The following is a 26202-nucleotide window of genomic DNA, read 5'->3' as shown; positions in this document are numbered from 1 at the left end:
CATCCTCTTCTTCAATTTATAGCCATCTTTCTGATCTTCGTTTGTTTGAGACTAAAAATATCTACTCATCACTCACCTCTTATGACTTTTTAAAAAATTTTTATTTGAGAGAGAGAGAGAAAAGGAAAAGGAACAGATGGGGAGGAAATGAGAATCTGAGGCAGACTCCCTGCTCACCACTCAACTCAGCCCAAAGTGGGGCTCCATTCCACCACGGTGAGATCATGACCTGAGCAGAAACCGAAAGTCACAGCTCAACCAGCTGAGCTACCCTGGTGCCCCTCTCCTGACTTTTAAAATTCCACTTTCTAGAGGTTATTATACTTGATTTCAAGTATCAGGGTATCATTGTCATCATCAGAGTCATCACCAAGAACCTGACTACAGGCCATACCCTATTCCAAGCATTTTATAAATGTTCAATAATTTACTTCTCAGTAACTCCATACAATGTCCATACGAGGTGCTATTATTAACCCTATTTACAAACGACGTAAGAAACAGACAGCCTAAGTAACTTGTCTGGGAAAATACAACCAGTCAGGAGGGGAGAGTGGATAAAAACTCATGCAGTCTAGCTCCAGGCTGATGCTCTCACTGCTATTCTGTTTCCCCCGAATATCTTACAGCGCTTCTCATGTGGTTTTGTCCTGCTGATTCGCATGTGTATTTTCTATCTTAGCTAGACTGTTTTGTGATGTCACTTACTGTATCTTACAAACTTCCATCTCTCTTACATCATTATGAACTTCTCTACATCCTAGGAACCTAGTAATTATTGCTACAATAAAAATACCCACAGATAAAACTGGAAGTAAATTTCTAAAATATACATATTGGCAGGTCACTTTTAAATTCAAAGGTAAAAATGGAATCAAACTCTTGCATGCTTCAATAATTCACAAAATAAATCTAATATCATTTGCTGTTGCTAATGAAATGGCCAAATTAATTTCTTGGCTACTGAGTTTAATAGTTTTTAGCTGTCCTTATAAGCATTTGATGCATAAAATAAACATACTTTCTCTTGTTTAAACCAATCTGCTTACATTATTTTGGCTTCTATTATTGATAAATAATACTGTAAACATTTCAAATCCCCAATGATTAGGAGGCAGTCAAATCAATATTGGCTACATAATGCATAAAGGATGGATGCAAATTTTATAGCAAAGAAATTAATTATTAATTTATATCTGTTTACTGTAACGAAAATCCATTGTCAGCTTTTTCTGAAGTTTAACAGTGTCGAGCCAAAAATCAATAAATTATATATGAAAATATCACCATTTAACATTAAAATACTGCTAAAACAATTCATATTATTTAATGTTTATGAATGCTATACAATCTGTTATATGTAGTGATCCATGCACTATCCTCTCTACATGATAGTCTAGCATAATTATTACATCTCATATCACTATTATATCTAGCAATATTAAATGACTTTTTAGCAATAAAAAATAGCAAATATTTTCCATATTACAAAGGTTTTGCTGAAGAGTCAGAAATGAATATATCAGAGGTAGTTATTTGCAAAACTGAATTTATCCTGCATAGCACAAATGACTCAACAATGAAAATTTTGTTTAAAATGTGTGCAAATAAAAGGCTTTGTCCCTGGAATGTAGCTCTAAGTGGTTCACTATCTAGGTTGAAAATGTCTATGCAGGGTTGTATGTCCTATTTTTCCATGCCTGCAGTAAAGATACAATATGGGAATTCAGCTTGGTAATTACTAATACACCACACGGACACAATTACACCCTGTATGCTGCATGAAGGAATCACTTGTGGTCTGCATCTATTACAAAGAGCAGTAGGGGGCCACCATACAAGACGACAAAATGCTTTACAAGACGGAAGGAGACCAGAAGAGTCGATGTACACAGATACAAGGACCTTGATTCTTCTAGCAATGATTTAAGGCTCTTTCCATCAATTATCGTCCTTTGTCTCAAGAGTCTTATCACTAGCATCATTACAGGAACTGAACATAACAATGCTCAGGCCCATATAACCCCATGAACTGTGCTGACATTTCCACACCCTGTTGCTATGTTTGACCTGATTATTCAGATTACTTAAGCAAAACAAAATGAAAAAAAAAAAAAAAAAAAGTTACCATTACAAAAGTGGCCTATGTCCTTTATTAATTTATTTTTTATTTTTATTTATTTATTTATTTAAAGATTTTATTTATTTACTTGACAGAGAGAGATCACAAGCAGGCAGAGAGGCAGACAGAGAGAGAGGAGGAAGCAGGCTCCCCGCTGAGCAGAGAGCCCGATGCGGGGCTAGATCCCAGGACCCTGAGACCATGACCCGAGCCGAAGGCAGCGGCTTAACCCACTGAGCCACCCAGGTGCCCCCCTATGTCCTTTTTTTAAATGACTTACTTAAAATTCCATTTCTCTAAATTGCTAGCCATCCTACTCTTGAAATTTTACTTTTGAAGGTAGTTTCTTACTCTGATTAAAAAAACAAAAGAGAAAATCTGCTTGGGTGAAAATTCTAATTGTAAGAAAGAGACTAAATATTGGTCTCTCAAGAGGATATACACTTAAGAGAATTCCTGTATCTGAGGGAGTTAAACTAAGTCAGCTGTTTTCTTTAGCTCCATGAGTCACAGGAATAACTTTCTGTGAAACTTTCAAGTTTTGAGTTTAATTGCAAGCAGTAAGCAATTTTTATTGTAACAGTTTTCTCCTAATTATTACATGATGTACATTATTTTACAATACTTTCATTTAAGATGCTTTTTAAAAATATATCTAACAATTATGAATTTTTAAGACCTTAAGAAAGTCAGTTATGGCAGCTTGTCAGGTTCTGTGAAACAAAGCCTTGTCTTTCAGAAAATGTTTACAACCTATGAGAAAAAAAAATGTATCCTGGGGCTAAAATGTTTATTGGCACCTCGAAGTCTGAAGAGAGAGTCAGGCCTGTGGTTTTTTGAGGGCACTTTATCATCGCCCGCATTCTCAAAGGTTTCTCTGAATGAATAGAACTGGATTACTCAGCCTTCTATTCCACGCCTATTCCTCTCCATTTTCCTTGGCACGACTGAGAGCCAGGCTATTTTTAGTTAGGCAGTTTTCTATTTTTAGACAACTACCAGTTAGAAGACATTTGTTAGGAAAAAATTTAAACACACACACACACACACACACACACACACACACACAAAGGGAGGAGGGAAAGAAGCTTCTCTTCACATATTGTAAAGCAGCCTTCAACCTGTAACTCCAGGCATTTCAGCTGCTTTCAATCTTGGAAAAATAAAGAAAAATTCAGAGTTCAGGGTTTTAAAAATAAACCTACCCTCTGGCAAACAGACCAAAATACAACAAGCTGTTACTATGTGAAACAGTGACTACAAAAACAAAGAACATTCTCCAATGATTAAACTGCGAGAAAAGTTGTAGAACGATTAGGTTATAAGAATGTTACACAGGCATGTAACAATTTTCCAGCCTCTCAGCCAGATGTATCATGTTTTAGAATTCACAGAGAAGGGGGGGAAACCTCATCTGTAAAGTTAAACCAAGGATATGGGATGTAATCTTAAGCTTTCCATTCTTAGCACCAGAGAACCTTTTATCAAACTTAAAGGCAATTATATTCACTGCATTTTCCTAACATTTGTATTCTATAGATTTTCTCTAAAATTATAACCACATGTTTACAGAGAAGCCATATATTAAAAAATTCAATGCCAACCAGAAACCAAAATATAGGCTGCTACACAGTATACATGTACACGTATATGCGTGTGTGTGTCTGTGTGTATGTATATGTGTATATGTGTGTCTATACACTATTACCTTTATTAGTCTTGCTTTTATTTTAATTGGGAATTAATGAATTGCAGATTGATTTAGCCTATCAGCTTGTCTACTTATCAGTCAAAGTCATAGTTTCACCTAACCACTATGAGATATCTTCAAGTGCTTGCAGTTGCAATTACTTTCTTTGGCTTCAGATACCACACTGCACTTTATGTGCTTTGGTTCAGACTGCTGGAGAGGATTGTCACAGAGGCATCACCAATAATTAGCACAATGTTTGGAACATGGTCTTCATGTTCATCAATATCTGCTGAATGAACGAACAAATCCTGAGTACGTTTTCCCCACACTGGACAATTGGCCCTGGAAGGTGCTGGGTACATCATCACCACTGCCATATTTCCCACTCATCTTGCACATAGAGAATATTTCACAAATATTTGGGGAAAAGAAAATTCACAGGCCTTTGTTCTATAAATTTATATAAAACAATTTATACAAAATACCATTATTTATATAAGAATGGTATACTTAGGGCACTGGGTGGCTCAGTGGGTAAAAGCCTCTGTCTTTGGCTCAGGCCATGATCACAGGGTCCTGGGATCGAGCCCCACATGGGGCTCTGCTCAGCAGGGAGCCTGCTTCCCCTTCTCTCTCTGCCTGCCTCTCTGCCTACTTGTGTGATCTCTGTCTGTCAAATAAATAAATAAAATCTTAAAAAAAAAAAGAATGGTATACTTACATACTTATTAATATAAAATGTTAGAGATTTATTCTCAGATTAAGAACTTGCTGCTTCTCTCTCCTTTGGTCAAACAAGTTTTATCACCTAAACTTTCCCCTTGATGTTGAAAATAAAAACACCTTATGTAACTTAACAGTTTACAATGGACTCTGACATCTTTTATAGCCTGTAATCATCACAGCAGCATGTGAGGAAGTCTGGGTCAGGGCCGACAATACTGACTCAGAGCAGGAACCTGAAGTCAAGATGGTTAAATAACTTGCCCCAGGTTAGAGAACTAATGTGTGATGTTGCTATAACTAGAACTTAATTTCTCTCCAAATCTGTGGGGCTTTTGAAGTTTTATTTCTTAAATGTAAAATTTAAAATGTGAACTCTCACGACATTGTTCCAACAACATTCTTCAGGAAAATCACTCTGCAGCTTTCTTCCCCCCACCCCCAACTATGGTATTCATTCAGAACCACCACATTTTAAGGAGACCCCAGTCATGAAGGCTGAATGAAGATAAAATTCTCACATTTCCATTGAGGAAAAATCAGAAGAAGCCATGTGCCTGTGTGCTCTTTCTTTCCTCATGCGCAAGTCCAGAATTGACCTAGCTTGTTTCTCTTTCCTTGCGATTCTTCTTTATTATTCCTTCCTCCATTTTCTCTTATCCCTTAGGGCAATCCCAGCCTTGGTGTTCCCTCTCACCTCACTCCACAAAAATCACATTTATCTTAACAAATATTCTCCTCCTGGGAATAAACACTGACTGAGTGGCTCAGCTTTCCTGACTGGGTTTCTGTGCCCTCACCCAGACCCTGACACACAACGGGCATGGAGTAAACGTCTGCTGAGGAACAAAAGACGAAATGGCTGCACGCATCCCCTCCAGTGGACAGGTCCTTTCTTAGGTGTATCTATCAGCCGTCATGCAATCATGTCATGAACAAGAGCACTGGATTTGCCAATTCCATCCCTGACAGCAGTGCTACCCAGGGGAAGGTTTCTAAGGTGATGAATATTTCTATACCTGTCCTGACCAGTATGGGATCCCCAGATCACATGTGGCAATCAAGTACTTGCAATGTGGTTAGTGAGACTGGGAGCTGAACTTTTATTTATTTACTTATTTTTAAAAAAGATTTAATTAATTTATTTTAGAGAGTGAGAGTGCTCGCACTAGACTGGGGGAGAAGTATCGGGGGAAGGTTAGGGAGGGGGAAAGAATCTCAAGCAGACTCCTTGCTGAGCTTGAAGCCCAATGCAAGGCTTGATCTCACCACCCAGAGATCATGACCTGAGCAAAAAACACGAGTCAGATACTCAACTGACTGAGCCACCCAGGGGCACCCAGAAGCTGAACTTTCGTTTTATTTTTTCAAAGATTTTATTTATTTATTTGACAGAGAGAAAGAGTCATCGAGAGAGGAGATCTGGCAGGGAAAGTGGGAGCGGGAGAAACAGGCTTCCTGCAGAGTAGGGAGCCGGATGTGAGGCTTGATCCCAGGGCCCTGGGATCATGACCTGAGCTGAAGGCAGGCGCTTAACCGACTGAGCCACCCAGGTGCCCTGGAGCTGAACTTTTAAATTTTATTTCATTTCAATTAACTTACATTTAAGTAGCCACATGTTGCTAGTGGCTACCTTATTGATGAATGCAGATCTGTATCATTTCATTCTGAAATCTGGTTATATTATCCAAAGAGAATTCATGTGACAGAAATTATTGGGTTTGTAATTGTCAGGCCATAGGCACTAAATATATCACTTATTTACAGATGTGTGTAGTAACTCTGAAAGGCGTTCTGTTTCTGCAACCACAGAGAGTAGAGTTGGCTTTTTGTTGGTAGCTCATTCTCAGGGTAACTCTGACCTTACTTTTTCCTCTCCAAAATGGTTTTATTGAGGTTACACTGATGGCATTTTTTATGACTATAGAGTCATTTGCATGCAACTTTGAAAAATAAATTTTTCTCTAATTCAGAAATTCTAGAATAAAAGATACTATCACCAATTCATGTATCAGTTTATTTTGTAATCACGGTTTCTCAGATGTGAGGAAAAAATGCAAATACCCATTGTACAGTTTACTGTTTACAGTATTTCTTATCCTAAAACAGTAGCTCTAAATAGTTACTGAGTTTATTTACTAAAACATAAAGATAAGAGATTTAATTGATATGAAGAGGCTTTCAGAATCTAATTAACCTCCCAGCTAGTCATTAACTCTATGACCTTTAGAAATAATTGACAGGAAATTTTTTTTGCCTTATAAAGAAACTTCCATCGGGTGGCTAAATTTCAGGGTAACAGAGACTACAGTAAATGCCGTTGAGACATGACTGGATAATATGCAAAATAGCTATTAGTAAAATGAGATGGATTTCCAATAATATAATCTATCCACCCAATCTGTTGTACACATTTGCAGCACTTGCCTAATTACAGTCCTTTTAGTGATCAAGTCTAAAGTCTTTTCCCAGAACGTTCTATGAATTATTTGGCTGTGAGAACAAGGAGGAAAGCATGGCAGCCACTTTCTCTGCACCCATAGCACACATGCAAACCAATCATATCACACGTGCCCACCCGCGGTCTGCTTTCAGAATCAGAATCTTCCTCAACACGTGTTCCAGCCACTACCAACTGACAGGTACTCACAAGGGCTGGGACCAGGCCAGGAGACGCAGTGTTCATACACAAAGTGTGACTCAACTGAGTAGTGACCGGCCTTTCACATAATACTTCCGAAAACCTAACGCCCTTGCTTTCAAGAATTAGTTTCACCAAATATCACTTGAAAAAAAAATCTACTATATGATATGATTCTGGATCTCAGTAAAGCTACAAAAAAGAAATGTTTAAAAATGTACTTTCAGATTCCATGCTGGAGAAAACAGATGTTTGGAAAGGAAAGTCTTGATCTTTGTTACTCAAAGTTTAGTCCACCGACTAGCAGAATCAGCAACAGCATCACCTGGGAACTGGTCAAAAACACAGATTTTTGGCACTGCCCCATACCAGTGAGTCCGAATCAGCCTTTAAGCAAGAGTCCCAGTGATTCAGACTGGACTAGAAGCTATTCATTTGAGACCCACTGATCCCTCTTGTCAGATCCTGGCCAAAGTACCAATAGGTTGCTTCTCTCTTCCTCAGGAATCAGTGTAGGTTGGTCTTTTACTTTCCACCATTATTATAGGTAGTATTTCTATGTGGTCTACTGTGCCTATTTTTTCCTTACACAGCAACAACTTTATTCATCCCAGGTTCACTTGAAAGATTCTCACCTTTATTTTTATTAGAACATATCTAACTTCAACAAGGAAAATTTGGTAAAGTTTAATTTTATTTATACTATAATGATCACCAGTAAGTTCTTTTATAAATACATATGTATATACACATACCTATATATACACAAATGTGTGTGTGTGTGTGTGTGTATAATATTTATTGAATGTCTACAATGTGCCATTCATTGAGATGGCCGTTGGAGTGAACAGCGATAAATAAAACATCATTATGTCTTTCAGGGAAGCGAGACAGACTTAGAATAGTAACTTTTTAAAAAATTCAGTGAGGTGGGCGCCTGGGTGGCTCAGTAGGCTAAAGCCTCTGCCTTCGGCTCAGGTCATGATCCCAGGGTCCTATGATCAAGCCCTGTGTCGGGCTCTCTGCTCAGCAGGGAGCCTGCTTCCCCCTCTCTCTCTGCCTGCCTCTCTGCCTACTTGTGATCTCTGTCAAATAAATAAATAAAATCTTTTAAAAAATTCAGTGAGGTAACTGAAATAATAAATATCATTTGATTAAAAGACTTATCATCTTATATTCCTACTGTAGGCAGGACTCTGGAATTGTTCCTAAAACTTCACTTTTGAGTATTCCATGGTGATATATTCAGTAGCCAATCCTGAGGAAGTAAGGATATTCTGTTCTTTGATACCTGAATTGATACTTTTAAGGCCAAAAAATGCTACCTTTACTGAGGTGTTAACCAATTATGGTTCAAATATGTTGTCCAACATCAAATTCCACATGCCATGAAATCTGTACATATCACTAAAAATTGACTGTAAAGATCCAGGCTTGGGGCGCCTGGGTGGCTCAGTGGGTTAAAGCCTCTGCCTTCGGCTCAGGTCATGATCCCAGGGTCGTGGGATCAAGCCCCGCATCTGGCTCTCTGATCAGCTGGAAGCCTGCTTCCGTTCCTCTCCCTCTCTGCCTACTTGTGATCTCTGTCTGTCAAATAAATAAATAAAATCTTTAAATTAAAAAAAAAATCCAGGCTAAATATTTTTCCCCTTTCACTTTCAGATACTGGGTGGGGGGTGGGTGGCTCCAAAACACAAGAACTTTGGTTTGTTCCAGTTCAAGAATGATCATGTGAAATTTTGATGATAAAGTGCTGGTGATCAGTAATGACAAAGAGGTTACATTAGTGAGAAAAGGGCTGTATTTTGAAACCTACTGTCTTTTCTACTATTAAATACTTTTCTGCCGACTGTTAGTACCAATGCCCATACACCATTAGAGCCGTGCAGTAACAGATGAGAGGAAATTCAGTTTTATTGCCTTGTGCATATAACTCGAGTAATCTAACATGCACTTTATTTGTTCAGCAATGATGTTCTTAATAAATGAGATGTGAAGCAGCTTTTCATGTTCACAAAACACATGTAAATTAAGCAAAAATCTCATTTTAAAAAGAAACACATTTTTATATATCAAGCTTGATATATAAAAATCCACTTGGTAGTCATGACAAATGTGAATATACTTTTAGGCCCATTTCTTCTCTTAGACTTTGGGGAATAAAGATAAATGTGATTTATAGGTACTAGTAAAAGTCTTCTAAAGAGATATAAACAAAAATGAACATTACAATTTAGTAGAAATTTGCAAAACACTGTTTTCACAAAATCATTTTTTCCCCTTTTTCTTGGAAGCCTCTACACCAAAGGTTTAAATCCTTTATGGAATATACTAATCCTTTCTTCATTTTTTTCACTGCTATCTATTGAAAAGCAATTATATACTTGGTTTAACAGAGGACAGGATAGAGCTACTGAGTTACCTGCAGTAAGAACTGTTTTAATTATATTTTATAGTACCCTAAGAAAAATTTTTAATGGACTTTAAGAATATTATTTCTCTAAGTTCCTTCATAAAGAAAAAACCTGCTTTTCTGAAAAAATGAAATTACTAATTATAAAGTTAAATACTGGTTCATGTTGCCTCAAGTAAATTTAAAATAGTAACAAGAAAGGTCTACCCCCTTTCCGTTCACAAGCTTCACATTTAAAAAAACAGCACACATTGCTTAGCTCCCGGTCAGGCTGGACAATTTGCAAGTGCTTTCTGACCAGGTAGTAAGTCTACCGATTGACTCTGTGGTTATTGGTTTAGGGGTAAAATATGTTTTTAGTTTTACACTGAGTGTTTAACCCCAAATTGGTGTCTCTCATAATGAACATTTATGCTCTGGATTCTAAAATCTCATGGTTACACAGTTCTTTACTTCTAAAATGCACTCCTCAAATTTTATATTGAAGAACTAAACTTGGTGTTAACTTGAGAACGCAATTAGTTTAAAATGCCTCTTTTCACATTTCAATCTAGACCAGCCCTGTTGCATGGAACTTTCTGTGACAATCAATGCATGTTATATCTTCCCTGTCTTATCTGGCAGTCACTAGTTGCATGAGGTTACTGAGACCTTGAAATGTGGCTAGCGCGAGTGGGGAACTGGACTGGACATTTTATCTAGTTTTAATTCATTTAAATGTGAATTGTCATATATGGCTAGTGGTCACTGTATTAGCATAGATCTGGATTTAGTTTCTGGATTGTGCTTTGGTAAAATTTGCCAAATTTTAATAAAGTTTCATTGGAACTATAAAAGCATTTTTCATATTTTAGGTTTGTAATATTATGCTATATGATAATCACTTGGACATACACTGTTATTAACAGTTTTATTGAACTGTCTCCCCCTGTTTATTTATTCTACAAATATATTCTGAGGGCCTGATAGTCTCTAGGCCTCACATGAAGTTCTAGTGATATAATGGTAAACAAAATGTACACAGTCCCTTCCCTTCAGGAGTTTAAAATCTACTGTGGAACAGGAACCAGATAATATGGTGCTTTTTTTTTTTTTTTAAAGATTTTATTTATTTATTTGACAGACAGAGAGATATCACAAGTAGGCAGAGAGGCAGGCAGAGAGAGAGGGGGAAGCAGGCTCCCCGCTGAGCAGAGAGCCTGATGCGGGGCTCGATCCTAGGACCCTGAGATCATGACCCGAGCCGAAAGCAGAGGCTTAACCCCTTGAACCATGCAGGTGCCCCATAATATGGTGCTTTGATGGAGAAAACATACTTCTAACTCTAATACAGAAAAAAATGCTACCACGAGGTAAACAGGACAGTTCAAGGATGGCTTTCCAAAAGTATAAATTGGGACCTGCCTTGAATAAAGGAAAAATAAAAGCCAAGCAAAGGCCTAGTAAGGAGTGTTAAAGACAAAACAAATCAGGTTCGGAGAAGCTGAGGAAAATAAACATGTTTTGGTGGCTCAAATATAGGATGGCGGTGGTAGGGGGAGGGAAAGAGCAAAGGGGGAGGCCGGAGAAGAAGATAAAAACAGGGGCCAGAACATGCATGGCCTTGTGAGCAATCTTAAGGACCAAGAGTCCTTGAGGGCCTTGTTTATGTTTGTATCTCTAGGCATTCCAAGGCACATACCCCATGGCAGGAATTCAACCAATCTTTGTTCATTGAATGCATAAGGAAATAAAAATACAACAAATAACCAGACAAATAAATGAATGCACTTTTACCCTTAAGTATCCATGATGCATATCAAGAAGAGCACCTGTTTTGAGGAGCACCAGATGTGGTATGTAAGTGACGAATCACTAAATTCCACTCCTGAAACTAATATTACACTATATGTTAACAATCTGGAATTTAAATAAAAACTTGAAATGAAGAATAAAAAAAAGAAGCCCATGGAAGAAAGAGCCACGTTACTTCATTGCAAAAAAAAAAAAAAAAGAGTACCGATATGTACTATACATCTATAAAGCACGCAAACAAATAATTTTATCTCCCCCACCATATTTTTTTTTTTTTAAGCAGGCCCCAACTTATAACCCTTAGATCAAGACCCGAGCTGAGAACAGGAGTCAGAAGCTCAACTGATTGAGCCACTCAGGCATCCCTTATATATTCTTATTTTGTAATACAGCGTATAAAATTGGAACCTACTCAATTAGTTTAGATATAATGAAAGCTCAAGTAAAATAAACAGATTTTCATATTTTACATCTACTTCCAAATTTGATAATACATGGTTTATACATTTATACATTTCCACTATCTGTTGCATTTGGTTTTCAACAAAAATTATACCTCTCAATTTTCACCAAGCTACGCAAAAGTAGTTAGCTTATTGATAACCTCTAGGAGCTTTGTGAAACAATAAAATTTATAAGCTATTTTCAGTTCTAATTCAGGCCTTAATTATTACCATGCAAGGAAACATTTTGGTGGAACAATTGTTCTTAGAATTCTTTAAATCCAAACAAGATTCAGATGATGGAAAATAAAATTTCATGTAAATATCATCTCTTTCTCTCCTATCTTCCTTTCTCCCTTTCTCTCTTACACACACACACACACACACACACACACACACACACTTCTTGCTAATTCATGCATCTAAAAAAAAAAAAAAAGTAATCCTTCGCTGAGACAACTGTAAATCAAAGATTTCTTTTGCAGGGGTTATGTCCATCTTTTTTGATTTCCTAGGGAGCAACAGAGGGCCCTGTGTTCTATTCCCCTTCCACCCTTAGTCATTGACTACTGGCCCAGACTGGATGAAAACAGAATCACTGAATCACTGAGGGGTGACATCTTCCCTCCTGGCCAGGTGCTAAGCAGCACTCTCTTATGGGTTTTTGGTTAGACAATGTGTTTGATACGAAGGTAACCTGTCTGGGACTTCTGTCACTCCAAGGACCACCTGCAATGATCTGGTGATCAATGACTTGTTTGAATGACTTTTGATCAATTGTTTAGCCTATGTCTTCCTTTGAGTTGCTTGTATTACATTAATGAGGGCTCCTTAGCCCTCCAACTGTTCCTGAGTTGCTTTTTATATACATTCTATATCCTTAACAAGAATGCCTGTCTTCTGCTGTTTCAGAATCCCTTGTACAGTGCTGATTGTAAGCTGACACTTGCTAAATCATTGTTAAGAGAAGGATGGCCCAAAAGCGTGTTCTGTGGGCCTTGCATTCTTCAGGTCATCTTGAATTGCTCAACACCACATCTTCCAGGAATAGAGCCCAACATCAACTGTAGGGTAGAATGGCAGAAGGGAACCAGGAATGGAGCTAAGACTGTTGGAGGAGATGAAGGGGAGAGTTCCCTTAATATCATCAGAATCCCTACTTAATTTCAACAGCCTTATAAGCCAGCATTTTGAGTAAATATCCAGTCTACTTGTCATATAGTAAAATAAAATGGACTTTCTTCAAAGGAAACGCTTTTAATACAGTAACTGTATTTGTTTTTTAAAGCCATGGATTAAAAATTTAACACATTTACTAAATCTGGCATATTTATATATTGTATCTAAACAGATATTCAAGCTGCATTATAATATAATAATAAAAAAACCTATCTCAGTCTGTCTATTAAGTCTTTGTCTTTGTGCCATTGTAACAGTAATGCTAATTATCAAGCAAAGACATGATAATTACGCAGAGCTTTTTTGCTAAAAGAAGGAATCTTTTTCAACACCCACGCGCTGCACAATTTCCTATGACCCTATAACACTACTCTAATATGGCCCAGAAATTTGTATTTTGGTCTAAATGCTGGGAATCATATTATTTCTCTCTCTGTGCCAATCTTTTTTTCTTGTGAGTAAACTGTTTTTGGAAGGTTAAGGGAGAGGGATAATGGTCCAAACGGGAAATATAAAACTAATGACCCTTCATGAAACATATTATGCTCCTCATTAAACTTACTCAGTTAGATGTATTCCATTAAGTTAAAATAAATAGGATTTAAAATTTTACCCGGGAGTAGTAAACTACCTTAACTCTCAACTTTGTGTTAGATTCATTCTAAGGATGGATTCCTCAAATCCCTGATGTATCCCAGTTTCTTAGCCTCCAAAAAAATTTACATCTTTTTTTTTTTTTGGAGGGGAGGGGCAGTGGGAGAGGGAGAGAGAATCAAGCATGTTTCACGCCCAGCATAGAGCCTGATGTGGGGCTTGATCTTACAACCCTGAAATCATGACCTGAGTTGAAATCAAGAGTCGGATGCTTAACCGACTGAATCAGTCAGACAACCCCAACACAAATGATGTCTCAGGGCTGCAGAGGTTTTCAAACTTAGTGTATGAAAGAATTACTTGGGAAACTTATAAATGCAGTTTTCCATCCAGATTCCGTCTTCTCCGCCAAGTATTTCAAGAATAGCGATTTCAATGAGCTGCACTTAGAAAAATACTCTACGTGGGGGTGATGTAAATTTTATTAGGCTTAGGGAGCCCTCTTACTTCTTCCTCATTTATTTCTGTTATTACTGAAATGTTGAAAAGCGAAATAGATGAAGAATGTGTGATTCAGGTAGTTGAGCAGGACCGATTTATAACATGTTCTGTTCATCCAAAGAATCAAGCCATCCCTAGGTTTGGTCCAGGAGCCCCAGATTGTCTTTTTGAGAGATTCAGAGCTTTACTGAATTAAATGTGAGATAATGGAGCTGCTGCTTTACTCTCTTTTAAAAGTATTGCTTTTTAAAAAATTGTGTTGCAAAGGACTTTCAAACTCAATGCCTTCATTTTTAAGATGAGGACACTTCAGCCCAGAGAAGTAGCTAACTTGTCACATAGTAAGAGTGTACAAGACAAGGTTTCAAATGCAAGCCCTCTGACTTGGAACCCAGTGCTCTTCTCATGGCCTTTAAAGAAGTCTGACTCAGATACCCATCTGTCCAAGATTATGAAAGTCCTGAGAATGTGAAGTTCTCTGTTAAATCACACAGTATATTCTTGACTAAAACTCTCAGAAAAATGAATTTTCTAGATTTTTAAGCTCCTTTAAGAAAGCGAAGTTTAAAAGTCAGCACATTTTTCAAATACTTTACTATGGTTCTACTGCATTTTACATCATGTTAAGGACTGGAGCAGTTTAGGTCTAATGACAAATTCTAGCTCAACTCTGATACCCTGAAGTGTCTGTTGTAATGGTTTAGGTAATGAGATGGAGTCTTGAGTATTGAGTTATTTTGTGTTTGGAACTTATGTTAAATGTGTGTGAGTGCACAGGCACACAAACTCACATACACAAACACACACACAGAAACACCTATGAGATTTGACGTTGACCAGTTCTGTTCATATTCGTGTTTGTTTATGAATTTTCACAGTTATATGTATACATGGATAAAATTTTTTCTAAAATTTTTTTCAGGAAAGTTTTCAGGTAAGTTTTATAAACGGCCTTAAATTTCAACATCAAGGCACACAACTAAAATCATGTCAATGAAAAACTAAAGTGACATTCAGTAATGCAAATCTGCAAGTATTTTATACATACACCACATTAAGCTTATTCACTTTCATTTTCTGAAATTATTTACTTGGCTTTGTTAGGCAAAAAAAAAAAAGGTGATCAGTTCAATACTTTTATTGTTTTATTTTATTTATTTTTTAAGTAGGCTCTATACCCTGTGTGGAGTGCAAAGTGGGGTTTGAGATCAAGACCTGAGCTGAGGAGATCAAGAGTCGAATGCTTAACCAACTGAGCCACCCAGGTGCCCCAGCTCAATACTTTTAAAAAACTTCCAAATAAAGGCAAAGACATGAGTATCAGTCTTAGGCAATTATAACAGGTAAAAAGAAAATGAAAGTGAGGGGTCGATTAATCTGGTCAAGATTAGTGCTACATTTTTTACATAATATGGAACAGTCTAAAAGTAATGACAGGAATAACCTATACTCTGGTAAACTGACCCTGAATTCATACTTTTGAAAAATTTATTACTTTTAACTCTGGGAAAGCAATCATAATCACCATCTAGGTAATCATGAGGAGATAGACAAGTGAGGGAAACACACAGAGAGGGACAGTCCTCATTGAACGTCTTTTTTGATTCAGTATTCACTGTTTATGAAGGGTATTATAAGGCAATAACATTTAAATAGGATATGTGCAGGAAGTGTTTAAAACTGTATGGCAATGCTACTTATGCTAATGAATCAAAAACATTTTTGTGTTTTAATGTGATGCTTATTTATTTCTGGCACAATAAAATGTTTTAAATCTAACTTTGATAAAACACCAAGCTAACATTTAGAAATTCATTTTCATCATATTTCTGATTCTGCATATATTAATAATGCTACACTAAATGATATAATTGGGGGAAAACATTTCTAGCAGAATAATTGTCTTTACCCTTTCAGTAAGAATACATTAGGAAGAATGAATTAGAGAGAAGAGACAAAGTGAGAAATTGAAGTATAAGGCTGGGGTGAGTTCATTTTTAAATATTTTTTTCTTTGACGATGCTGTGACAGTAGTCTATACCTAAAAGAAATCACCAAAATAAGTAAAGCCCTGTGTTGGCCACAATTCCCAAGTCTTATTCCTGATACGGCCGTGTGGAGGATGAGGTCAATACGTTGACAGTGGTGCCTGATTTCTAGCAAGGACCAGATATCTGCATTGTCCCTATTACCATATCGCTCTAATTTGCATTTTGCAGGAAAGAAAGGGTGGGGTAATGTTGGGGTGATAACCAGGGGGACATCCGTGGGGGATAGGAACACCTTAGGAAAAGGAACCGGTATGTGTGCGTGCGCGTGTGTGCGTGGAAGGGGGAAGTCCAACCATCACACCGCTCAACTGGGGGTGGGGGTGGGGTTCACCAACCACGCATGCGCTCTCACCTCCACGATGTCTGAGTTTGTCCGGCTCTCATGGGGCTCATTGTACTCCGTGTACTTGAGCAACACCTTGTCCATGTCGGTGCTCGCGTACTGGAACAGCTTGTTGGTGCTGTTGAAGATGATCAGCGCGATCTCACAGTCACAGAGCACGCTCAGCTCGTAAGCCTTCTTCATCAACCCAAATTTCCTCTTTGTAAATGTCACCTGGAAAAAAAACCAGGCAGTTTTGTTTTTCTATTTTTTTTTAAAGGAAAAGAAAACGCTTGGTGGGTTTTTTTTTTTTTTTTTTTTTTAACAGTACTACTTTTTTTCCTTTGTGAAACAAAGTGTGTCGTTGTCAGAGCCCTTGGGCACTAACACATTTGGAAAGAAAGCAAATAAATCTAAAACTAATTTCTGCTTAGAATTTGAAAAGTGTGATTTCCAGCTTGTTGCTGAATGTGAAACTGTAAATGCCAGATTTAATGTAGGGCATTTTAATGAAGGTGACCAGAGAACTATTCATGTTTTTTGGAGCAATTTAAGATTTGAGAAAATTAATTTCATCATGGTTAAGATCTTTCCCAATTATAAGTTTGGAGCTCATTTTTTGACCACGTGAAGACTGGACATGCATACCATTTTCGATGCGTGTTCAGAAATTCTTTGTGTGTGTGTCCAAAACTTTTAAAAAATTGTTTTGTTTAACTGAAAACACTCAAAGGGATAAGACTGCTTTCAGACAGTGCTGTACTATGTTTTCTAGAAATGCAGCAGAATGTTGGGAAGTACTTTTGTCATAATACCGTTAGGGTTCTGTTTTCAATCTTTTGTGTATCTTTCCTCGCTTCTCAGGCCAGAAAATTTATTATTATCTTTTCCTTTTTTTTCTTTTAATCTAATCTATTACCAAGTCCCATAATTCCTTCCCTTGAAATGTTTCTCAGGTTCACACTTTCTTGTCTATTTCCCAGGCGGCTCTATCATTCCCGTCCTTATCAGTTTCCTGTCCTAGATCATCTCCCTGTCTGAAATCATTCCCTCCTCAATTCATCCCCAGTCTTTAAAATTCACTCTTTACAATGCCTTTCTCCTGATGAGCTGTCTACAACAGCTCTGACTTTGAATACTTCCTATCTGGCAAGGGTACCAAATGCAATAAAAATTTCACTATTCCCAATTTCATTCCTTTCTTGATTACACTCTAGTTTGTCCACCAAAAACGATGGACATTGTTAACTGTAAGCTTTTAAATGGCCCAGCATTTTCCAGCAGGTGTTCTCTGGAATATCATTTCTATAAAATACTCTTCAGGACAAAACTGTTCAGTAGCTTAATACATTTGGGAAATGAGGCACATTGATATATTAAAGGCTGGAAAAACTTTTAAATTTTGTTTAAACTGCCACCCAAACCATTTCCTGAAAGAATGTTTGTTTCTTTGCTTATTTATTTATTTATTTAGAGGAGCATTTACTATCATTTTTCAAAGCTAGGTTTTTTGAGTCATATTCTCTGGGAAATGCTGACTAACTTAATTTAGTTGATTTTTATTTTTTATTATATATTTATTTATTTTTAAAGATTTTATTTATTTATTTGACAGACAGAGATCACAAGTAGGCAGAGAGGCAGGCAGAGAGAGAGAGGAGGAAGCAGGCTCCCCGCTGAGCAGAGAACCCGATGCGGGGCTCGATCCCAGGACCCTGAGATCATGACCCGAGCCGAAGGCAGAGGCTTAACCCACTGAGCCATCCAGGCGCCCTGTTAGTTGATTTTTAAATGGACAACTTAAATTTTTTTTTTCTCACCTTCAAATCTAACCCATCTTGCAGAGGCCAGCCCTGTTTTATCTAATACCTATTTGTGGGTAATCCCCAAATCTAGATTCCCACTCCTCTTTTTTTTTTTTTTTTTTTTTTTTGGTCTTGGGACACCCAAAGGATGTCCTCCAGTCCTACATCGATCTGAATGTCCTAGGAATCTCTTAAACCTCCACAGCTTAAGCTCATCATCTTCATTCTTGAAGCTGCTCCCCCTCCTGGCGTGGCCATCCTCACAATAAACTCAGTCACCCAAACTAGAGACCTCAGAGTGAACTTTGAATCCTACCCCATCCCACAAACCTAAATATAAACATATTGACAGGAACTGTGGGTGAACAGACAGTAAAACCTGATCTCTTGGTCTCCTCAATCCTCCACACTTTGTTAACACTGTTTTACCTATCACCCTTTATTTTTCCCTAATAGCACTTCTCACATTTCATAATTTGTATATTTTTGAGTGTGATCATTGATGTCTGTGTCTTCCTCTACAGTACATGTTTCACAAGATCTTATGCCATTTTTATTTTGCTCACAACGAATGCCCAGTGCTTGGACCAGCAGACACATATGGGCACAAGTTAATGATCTGTAGTATAAAAATGAAATAGGGAAAACTATTAAGTGAAGTTTCTAGAAATATCAAATTGATCTATATTATCTAAAATTATGGGGTGCCTGGGTGGCTCAGTGGGTTAAAGCCTCTGCCTTCGGCTCAGGTCATGATCCCAGAGTCCTGGGATCGAGCCCCACATCGGGCTTTCTGCTCAGCAGGGAGCATGCTTCCCCCCTCACCCGCCCCTGCCTGCCTGCCTCTCTGCCTACTTGTGATCTCTGTCTGTCAAATAAATAAAACCTTTAAAAAAATAAATAAAATTATGTGAAAGCTTTTCCCATGACATTTTAAAAAATCATATCATGAGTAGAATTTTAAAAAGATAAATCTATGCTCAATAATGATTATATTGCTTTATCACATTTGCATTAAAGACAGGATGGTAGAAAGGGAAGAACACGGGGCCTGGTTAAGAGGATCCTAAATTTGAAGGCTGAACCTGTTATGTGCTAGTCATGAGAAATTCATTTAAGTTCTTTAATTGGATTATTCTCTGAGTTTGATTTTTCATCTGTAAAATAGAGAGAATGCCTATTCCTAGTGTTGCTGTGAAGACTGCACAAAATAAAATCAGTGTACAGTAGTGAGCATACCGCTTAACACTGAAGCTCAATAAACCTAGTTCCCATCCCTCACTTGGCTGATGTACAGAAAAAGGACTTATAAAATATGTCTATGTTGGTGGCTATGAAGAGTCTACTGATTAAGGCTATTTGAGGATCTCATTATTCCTAATACAAAGATAAAGCAGGAATATGGAATCCCCTCTGATCATTCTTTGGAAAATATGGTATTTATCAGCCCACATCAGCTAGTCAATCTCCACTCAGATACATTATTTACATTTCAACTTGGGACAATCTTTCTTTGTAATAATTGCCAATATCTCACTTTTTGTTTTACGATTATTGATTGTCTTTCTAAGGTACTTCTACTAAATATACCTGGTGTTTTATTTTCATATCTGATTATCACATTACTTTAGAAGCTTTTTTATTCTAGTTTATTCAGATGAGTTATGATTGGTATTAATAATGAGTTAAAGACTACCTCTTTGGAATAGATAAAGAATCATAATAATTACATAGATTTATATAAAATGTCTTTTAATATTTATTTTAGAAGCAATTTAGTTACCCTGATGTATTTGCACATTGGTATTTTATTTAGTGAAACAGTGTAAGAGTAGATTCAATACAGAAGGCACTGGCCCAAAATACTTTCATATATCTAAAACCACTTTTAATCAGACTTTCATGACCACAAACTGTAGGTGGAATGTCTCAATACAGTATGGTTTCTGTTGTACTCAACCTCAGAATTTAGTACGTTACAACACTCACCATCAAAGTACATTTCAGCACAGAAATATCATTAAAGCTACTATTTGTGTTTACTTTTAGTTACTCCTCAACTTTTGTGTAACCAAATAGGCTTCTGGATAATACATACTTATTTAATAATACCTGTCAAAAAAGTCAGCTCATATAGCTTCTTCTCATTAAAACTGCAAACTGAAATGGTGCTGACTGTATTAAAGCATTTAAGAAAATATCTTCAAAATCTACTTTTAATTGCTCTAAATTTAATTCTGTATTATGTTCATATTCCTCATAGCATACTCAAAATGTATTTTATAATGCTTTTTTCTCATTGTGCATAGTTAGATAAAACTGTTTTTAAGCATTAAGCTTTCTAAAGAGACCTGGGATATTACTCTTCGTTTAAAATATGCCACTCAATGACAAAGATTGCAGCTTAGAGCTTTTATACTTAAATATAATAATGTATTGTAATGATTACATTTTTCATAACTTGACAATAATTTGTAATGGGAACAAGTCCATTTCTATTAAAATAACATTATTTTTAACCTTAGGTGAGATGGAAAACTCTTTTCATAGCAGTAGGCAAAGAGATGCTCTTTTCCAGTGCTTACATCAATCACGGTGCACTGACAAGAGAATAAAGCCAGTATTGTTTAGTGGATACTGTAATTCGACATTAGTTTTCAGAATTAAAGAGCCTTAATATGTAATATATGCACGGAAAGCAAATACTCTGTAAACACTGCCTGTTTTAATTTTCTTTCCTTTACTTTTTGAAACAGCCCCAAATATAATGATGATGTTGCAGTAAGAGGTTTCAGTATTGAGTTTTAGAGTAACTTCAAGTTTTAACTCCTAGCATAAGGGCAGGCATCACACATTTATACATCTTACATTAGGTATCTTACATTTATAATTACTTTAGAACTTACTAGGTATGAATCAGGAATTGAAATTAGAATTTGAAATTGAGAAAAGGCACATCATTAAATATAGCTCCATACAACTGAGTTATAAAAAGTTTGGTAAATCTGTTGATAGAAACAAATAAAACTCAAGCAGTTTTTATTGAGCATTTTCTATATGCCAAATGAGAAGCACTATTTATTGACCATTCTCCCTGTCAGACATTTGTACTAGGTGCTGGGGCTTCTATTACATATATACCTCCCTTGTTCATGTCTCTTCCTCATGGCTGGAGAAAAAATAGTCATTTAATTCATTAAGGCTTAAAAGCAAGTTGCTTTATTTGAAGCAAAGTTCATTACTTAGTTAATAGTGTTATATTTTCAGTCATGTGTAATGATCTGAAATTGTACTTTTATCTAGAGTTAGAGGTGAATTCAGTTTTTGTTTTCTGACCAACCTTTTCTCTAGACTGAATGAGAAAAATAACAGTAGTAGTTAACCGAATCAAGATGAATATGAAATGAAATCTACCATATTGGTTACTTCTTATCTTGTACTCAGTGAAAGCTGATTGTGGTATTATGTCCCACCCCCTTTCCATCTGGTTGCTGGCAGGCTCCCAATCAAGCTACAAGGCTTAAATTAGTTTAAATGCCAATTTCTTCTACGAAGCTTTCATTGTTATATTCGGAAAAAAACTCATTCCTCCCTCATTGTCATCCTCTAAAACTTTTTACAAACCTGTACTATGAGACTTTTTCTAATATTATAGAGTTGGCTGTTTATGAGTCTGCCTCTCCTATTGGCTTTCAAGTTCCCCAAAGACCCCATCTGTGGCTTCATCCAGACTGACCAGTGGACACTCAATGAACATTTGCTGAAACAGTGAATTATGGAATGGAAATAGTCTATTTTAAAGTCTGAATATTTGGTTTGTGGCCAAATTTGATGAAAAAGATGAGGTTCTAAAAAATGGTAGCATGAAGTCAAAGAACTTCCCCCCCTTTTTTGGTAGAAACTAAGATAACCTTGATTTTATAGCTTTTGAGCTAAAATAACTTTTGTAAAGATTAAGCTCATTTAGATTTTTTAACAATTATTCAGCAGGATCTGCTGTAGGGGTTTTGTTGTTTTGTTTGCTTACTTTTAAATTAACTGTTTCAAGGTCTGAATACTTAAGGCTTTAGAGGGAGAAACCAATTTTCAATTATGTTGACTTTTTTTTTTTTTAAGATTTTATTTATTTATGCTATTTGTCAGAGAAAGAAAGAGCACAAGCAGGCAGAGTGGCAGGCAGAGGCAGAGAGAGAAGCAGGCTCCTCGCTGAGCAAGGAGCCTGATGTGGGACTCAATCCCAGGACCCTGGGATCATGACCTGAGCCGAAAGCAGTGGCTTAACCAACTGAGCCACCCAGGCATCCCTATGTTGACTTTTTAGAAAACTTGAGTTACATAGAATTTCAACAAAAATTTGCTACCAAGAGAAAAAATAGTCTTGGGGTGCCTGGGTAGCTCAGTGGGTTAAGCCTCTGACTTCGGCTCAGGTCATGATCTCAGGGTCCTGAGATTGAGTCCCACATCAGGCTCTCTGCTCAGCGGGGAACCTGCTTCCCCCACTTTCTCTGCTTGTCTCTCTGCCTACTTGTGATCTCTCTCTGTGTCAAATAAATAAAATCTTTAAAAAAATTAGTCTTAATGGCACAATATAATTTTCTGCTAAATGTACTTTTTTAACCTTTTTGATCATTTAATCTCTCAAAAATAAGAGATTTTGGATATATGTATTTGTTTTAATAAAAAGTTTACATGTTAGTAACATGAATCTTGAGAGAGAGTGACTATACCATTTTGGAATCTGTAATAGAGTAGCTACAGAATGGAGAGAAATACATATGTACATATGCTCTAGATTTCAAGAAAAAAGACATTTCAAAAAGTTCCGAGAAAAATGGGCTTTATTCCTTGCCTAGATGACTCATCATGAAGGATGATAAAGTGTGAAGATAAAAATTTAATTTTATAGTCACAAGATACAGAGATAAAGGGGCAGGATCTAAGAGTTCAAAATGACTGCATTCTTTGAGCAAGAATTTATTGAACCTTCCAGTTCAGATTGTCAAAGAACATGTATTCGGCAAAGTATTAGGTAAAATCCTCATCTCAATATTATAGAACTGAGACTGGCTAGTAGTAATTTAGAGGATTTAAATATGAATTGATTGATCAGTGTTAAGTTTAAGGGGAAAGTCTCTGGTAAAGGGCCACAGAGTTCAGTAACTTTTCTGTCTCGGACATTTCTATCATTGGTTTAAATGAAGATGCTTATCAGACCAGTGTATTAACATAAATTTGGTAGAGTCTCTATCTGTAACTCTTGCTACAGACTAGAAAGCTGGTCACAAATAGCATGATGATACAGGTAATTTTAGAGTCTCTGTTTATATTTTAAAAATACAATTCTACAGGTTCGGGTTGGAAGAAAATTAATGTGGTGGCTGATTTTGGGACAAAGAGCTAAAGTTATAGTGGAATTAATATTCTAATGATCTTTTGTTAGTACTAATTAATCTTAAGCACAGTATTCAGTTCTGAGCATTGCATTTTAAGATGATACTGACAAAATCAGTGTCTATTGGATGGCAAACAGGTTGATGTAGGATCTAAGAACATTTTGCATTAGAAATCATTGAGGGAGGGGCACCTGGGTGGCTCAGTGGGTTAAAGCCTCTGCCTTCGGCTCAGGTCATGATCTCAGGGTCCTGGGATTGAGCCCCGCATCAGGCTCTCTGCTCAGCAGGGAGCCTGCTTCCTCCTCTCTCTCTCTGCCTGCCTCTCTGCCTACTTGTGATCTTTGTCTGTCAAATAAATAAATAAAATCTTAAAAAAAAAAAAAAGAAATCACTGAGGAAATCTGGAATGTTTAATCCAGAGAAATATAGTTAAAAGTGATATGCTGAACACTTTGCAAGATCTGAAGACTTGTGGTACGTGAAGAGGCAGATGAGTTATTCCGTTTTATTCTACAGACCAGAACTAGAAAGCACTGCTGAAAATCTTTTTTTTTTTTGAGATTTATTTATTTATTTGAGAGAGCGAGTGTGCACGCAAGTGTGTGTGTGTGTGTGTGTGTGTGTGTGTTTGTGTGTGCTGGAGGGGGGTGGTGGGAGCAGAGGAAGAGAATCTTAGCAGCAGATTCCTGGCTGAGCCTGGAGCCTGCCGCAGGGGGCTGGATCCCACAACCCAGGAGCAGAAACCAAGAGCTCGATGCTCAACCAACTGAGCCATCCAGGCGCCCCTGCTGAAAATCTTTTAAAGAGGCTGAAAACAGGGGAAAATCTAGTGAGGAGAATTGCCACAGTGGATCTAGGCTCATAAAGTAGGAAGCAGTTCATTCCTGAACATGTTCAAGTACAGCTGTTTATCGAGGAAGGTGTTGGTATTCCTGAATTAACAGGAAGCTGGACCAGAGTAACCTTTAACATATTTATTTCAGATTTTAGATGTTCAGATTCAATGACTAGGTAGTACAGGCTTTTAGGTCAAGGGGAAGATCTGAGTGAATGGTAATATGGTTCAAAACGAGAATCTATTTTTGCAGTTTCATTCTATAGGATGCCTTAAGTTTTGGTTACTCAATCTCATAAATATGGCATCATAATCTGATTTCTATATTCTATATTCTATATTCTGATTTCTATATTCCAAGAAATAAAACACTGTCACATTTTGTAGCTAGATGAGCTACAAAGACTGTAAAGAATTTGAGTTATAATATTAAATTCTGGGCAGTGCTGAAAATGCATAGAAAAGTAACGGTAGAGATAATTCATCTTATTAAAATGTTTTTAAAGAAGCAGTGTGGCATAGAAACAAAAACATGGGAATTGAAAATCAAGTCTAGGATCTGCCACTTACGAGCTGTGTGCTCTTGGGTAAACTGTCTAACTTATCTGAACCCCGGTTTCCTCCCCTGTAAAATGAAGGTTATACGAAGCATCTTACAGAGTCTTGGGAGTTAATCTAGGGCTGTAATAAAAGTGTAAGTGACTTGTTGACTGAAACACTATACAAGGCAGGTAGTATTTTTTTCTCTGATGCACTGGGCTCAGTTATTTCTTGTCACATACTGTAAAAGACTGCTGTCCTAGAACCTGACAATTTGTGTTAACCATTATTATGTCTAGACTAGAGTTTCTCTCTCAGCTAGACTTTGAACTTCCCTTGACAGCCTAGAACATCTCTTTTCCAATCTTGTACTCTGAGGTCCCAGGACAATACTTGGCTAAATATTTGATGAATGAATGCATGGATAGATGGGTGGAGGAATTACACATTTTTTGCAATCCAAAATGAATGACTAAAAATAACTTTCTATGCATGATCTAACTATGTTAATAGAAAATTTGCCACTGAGACAGGAAAATTTCATATTGTTATTTTTCTTTTTTGTCATAGTAATTTACTGGGAAAACATGCATTTGGTAAAACTGAATAGTAGAGAAATTAGACTGGGTTAAAATTTGTGTGTGGATTTGTTTCTTATAATTGCTTTTAGATAAGTGTTGACTTTATCTGGTGACTTTTTTCTAATAAGTTCAAAGACCTTATAATAAGTTATCTCACTACATTTGACAGTGTCTCTTTCAAGTTAGGATATGGTACAGTTCATCATCCCATTTCTTAGATGACACTGTACACAAAGACATGAATTGCCATATCCAAGGTCACAAAACTAGTTCCTGGTTGAACTAGAAATAGAACCCTCTTCACACAAAATTCATTCTCCATTCCATTAGTCAGTGTTCCTTCTTTTAGATAACTAGGCATTTCAGGGGCTGACATTCAGCACAGCATGGATCCCATCAACCGTTTGCTGAGCAGCGTACATACATTAAGAATTGTCAGCAATTCTGATGAGTACAAGCAAAGTAGTGCTTAACTTATTAATTAATGTAATGATAGCTCTCTAGGTTAAAGTAAAAAATATTAACAATACAAAAATGGAGAAGAAGTTGGCTTCTACATTCTGACAATAAAT

The 26202-nt window shown here is 36.8% G+C and overlaps 1 protein-coding gene across 17 annotated transcripts in view; it reads right to left on the bottom strand.

The window, feature by feature from the left end:
- MEF2C (myocyte enhancer factor 2C) overlaps positions 1-26202 on the bottom strand; it is a 159722-nt gene that overhangs the window by 60609 nt on the left and 72911 nt on the right. For all 17 annotated transcript variants that reach the window (XM_032846748.1, XM_032846783.1, XM_032846801.1 and 14 more), the window contains one exon: positions 16507-16710. In XM_032846748.1, coding sequence (XP_032702639.1) covers positions 16507-16710 — 204 coding nt within the window. The remainder of the gene's footprint in view (positions 1-16506; positions 16711-26202) is intronic.

This window comes from Lontra canadensis, unplaced genomic scaffold (assembly GCF_010015895.1).
Source record: "Lontra canadensis isolate GAN:19392208 unplaced genomic scaffold, GSC_riverotter_1.0 scaffold4, whole genome shotgun sequence".
Taxonomy (NCBI): Eukaryota; Metazoa; Chordata; class Mammalia; order Carnivora; family Mustelidae; genus Lontra; species Lontra canadensis.
This window is presented reverse-complemented; position numbering and strand designations above follow the sequence as displayed.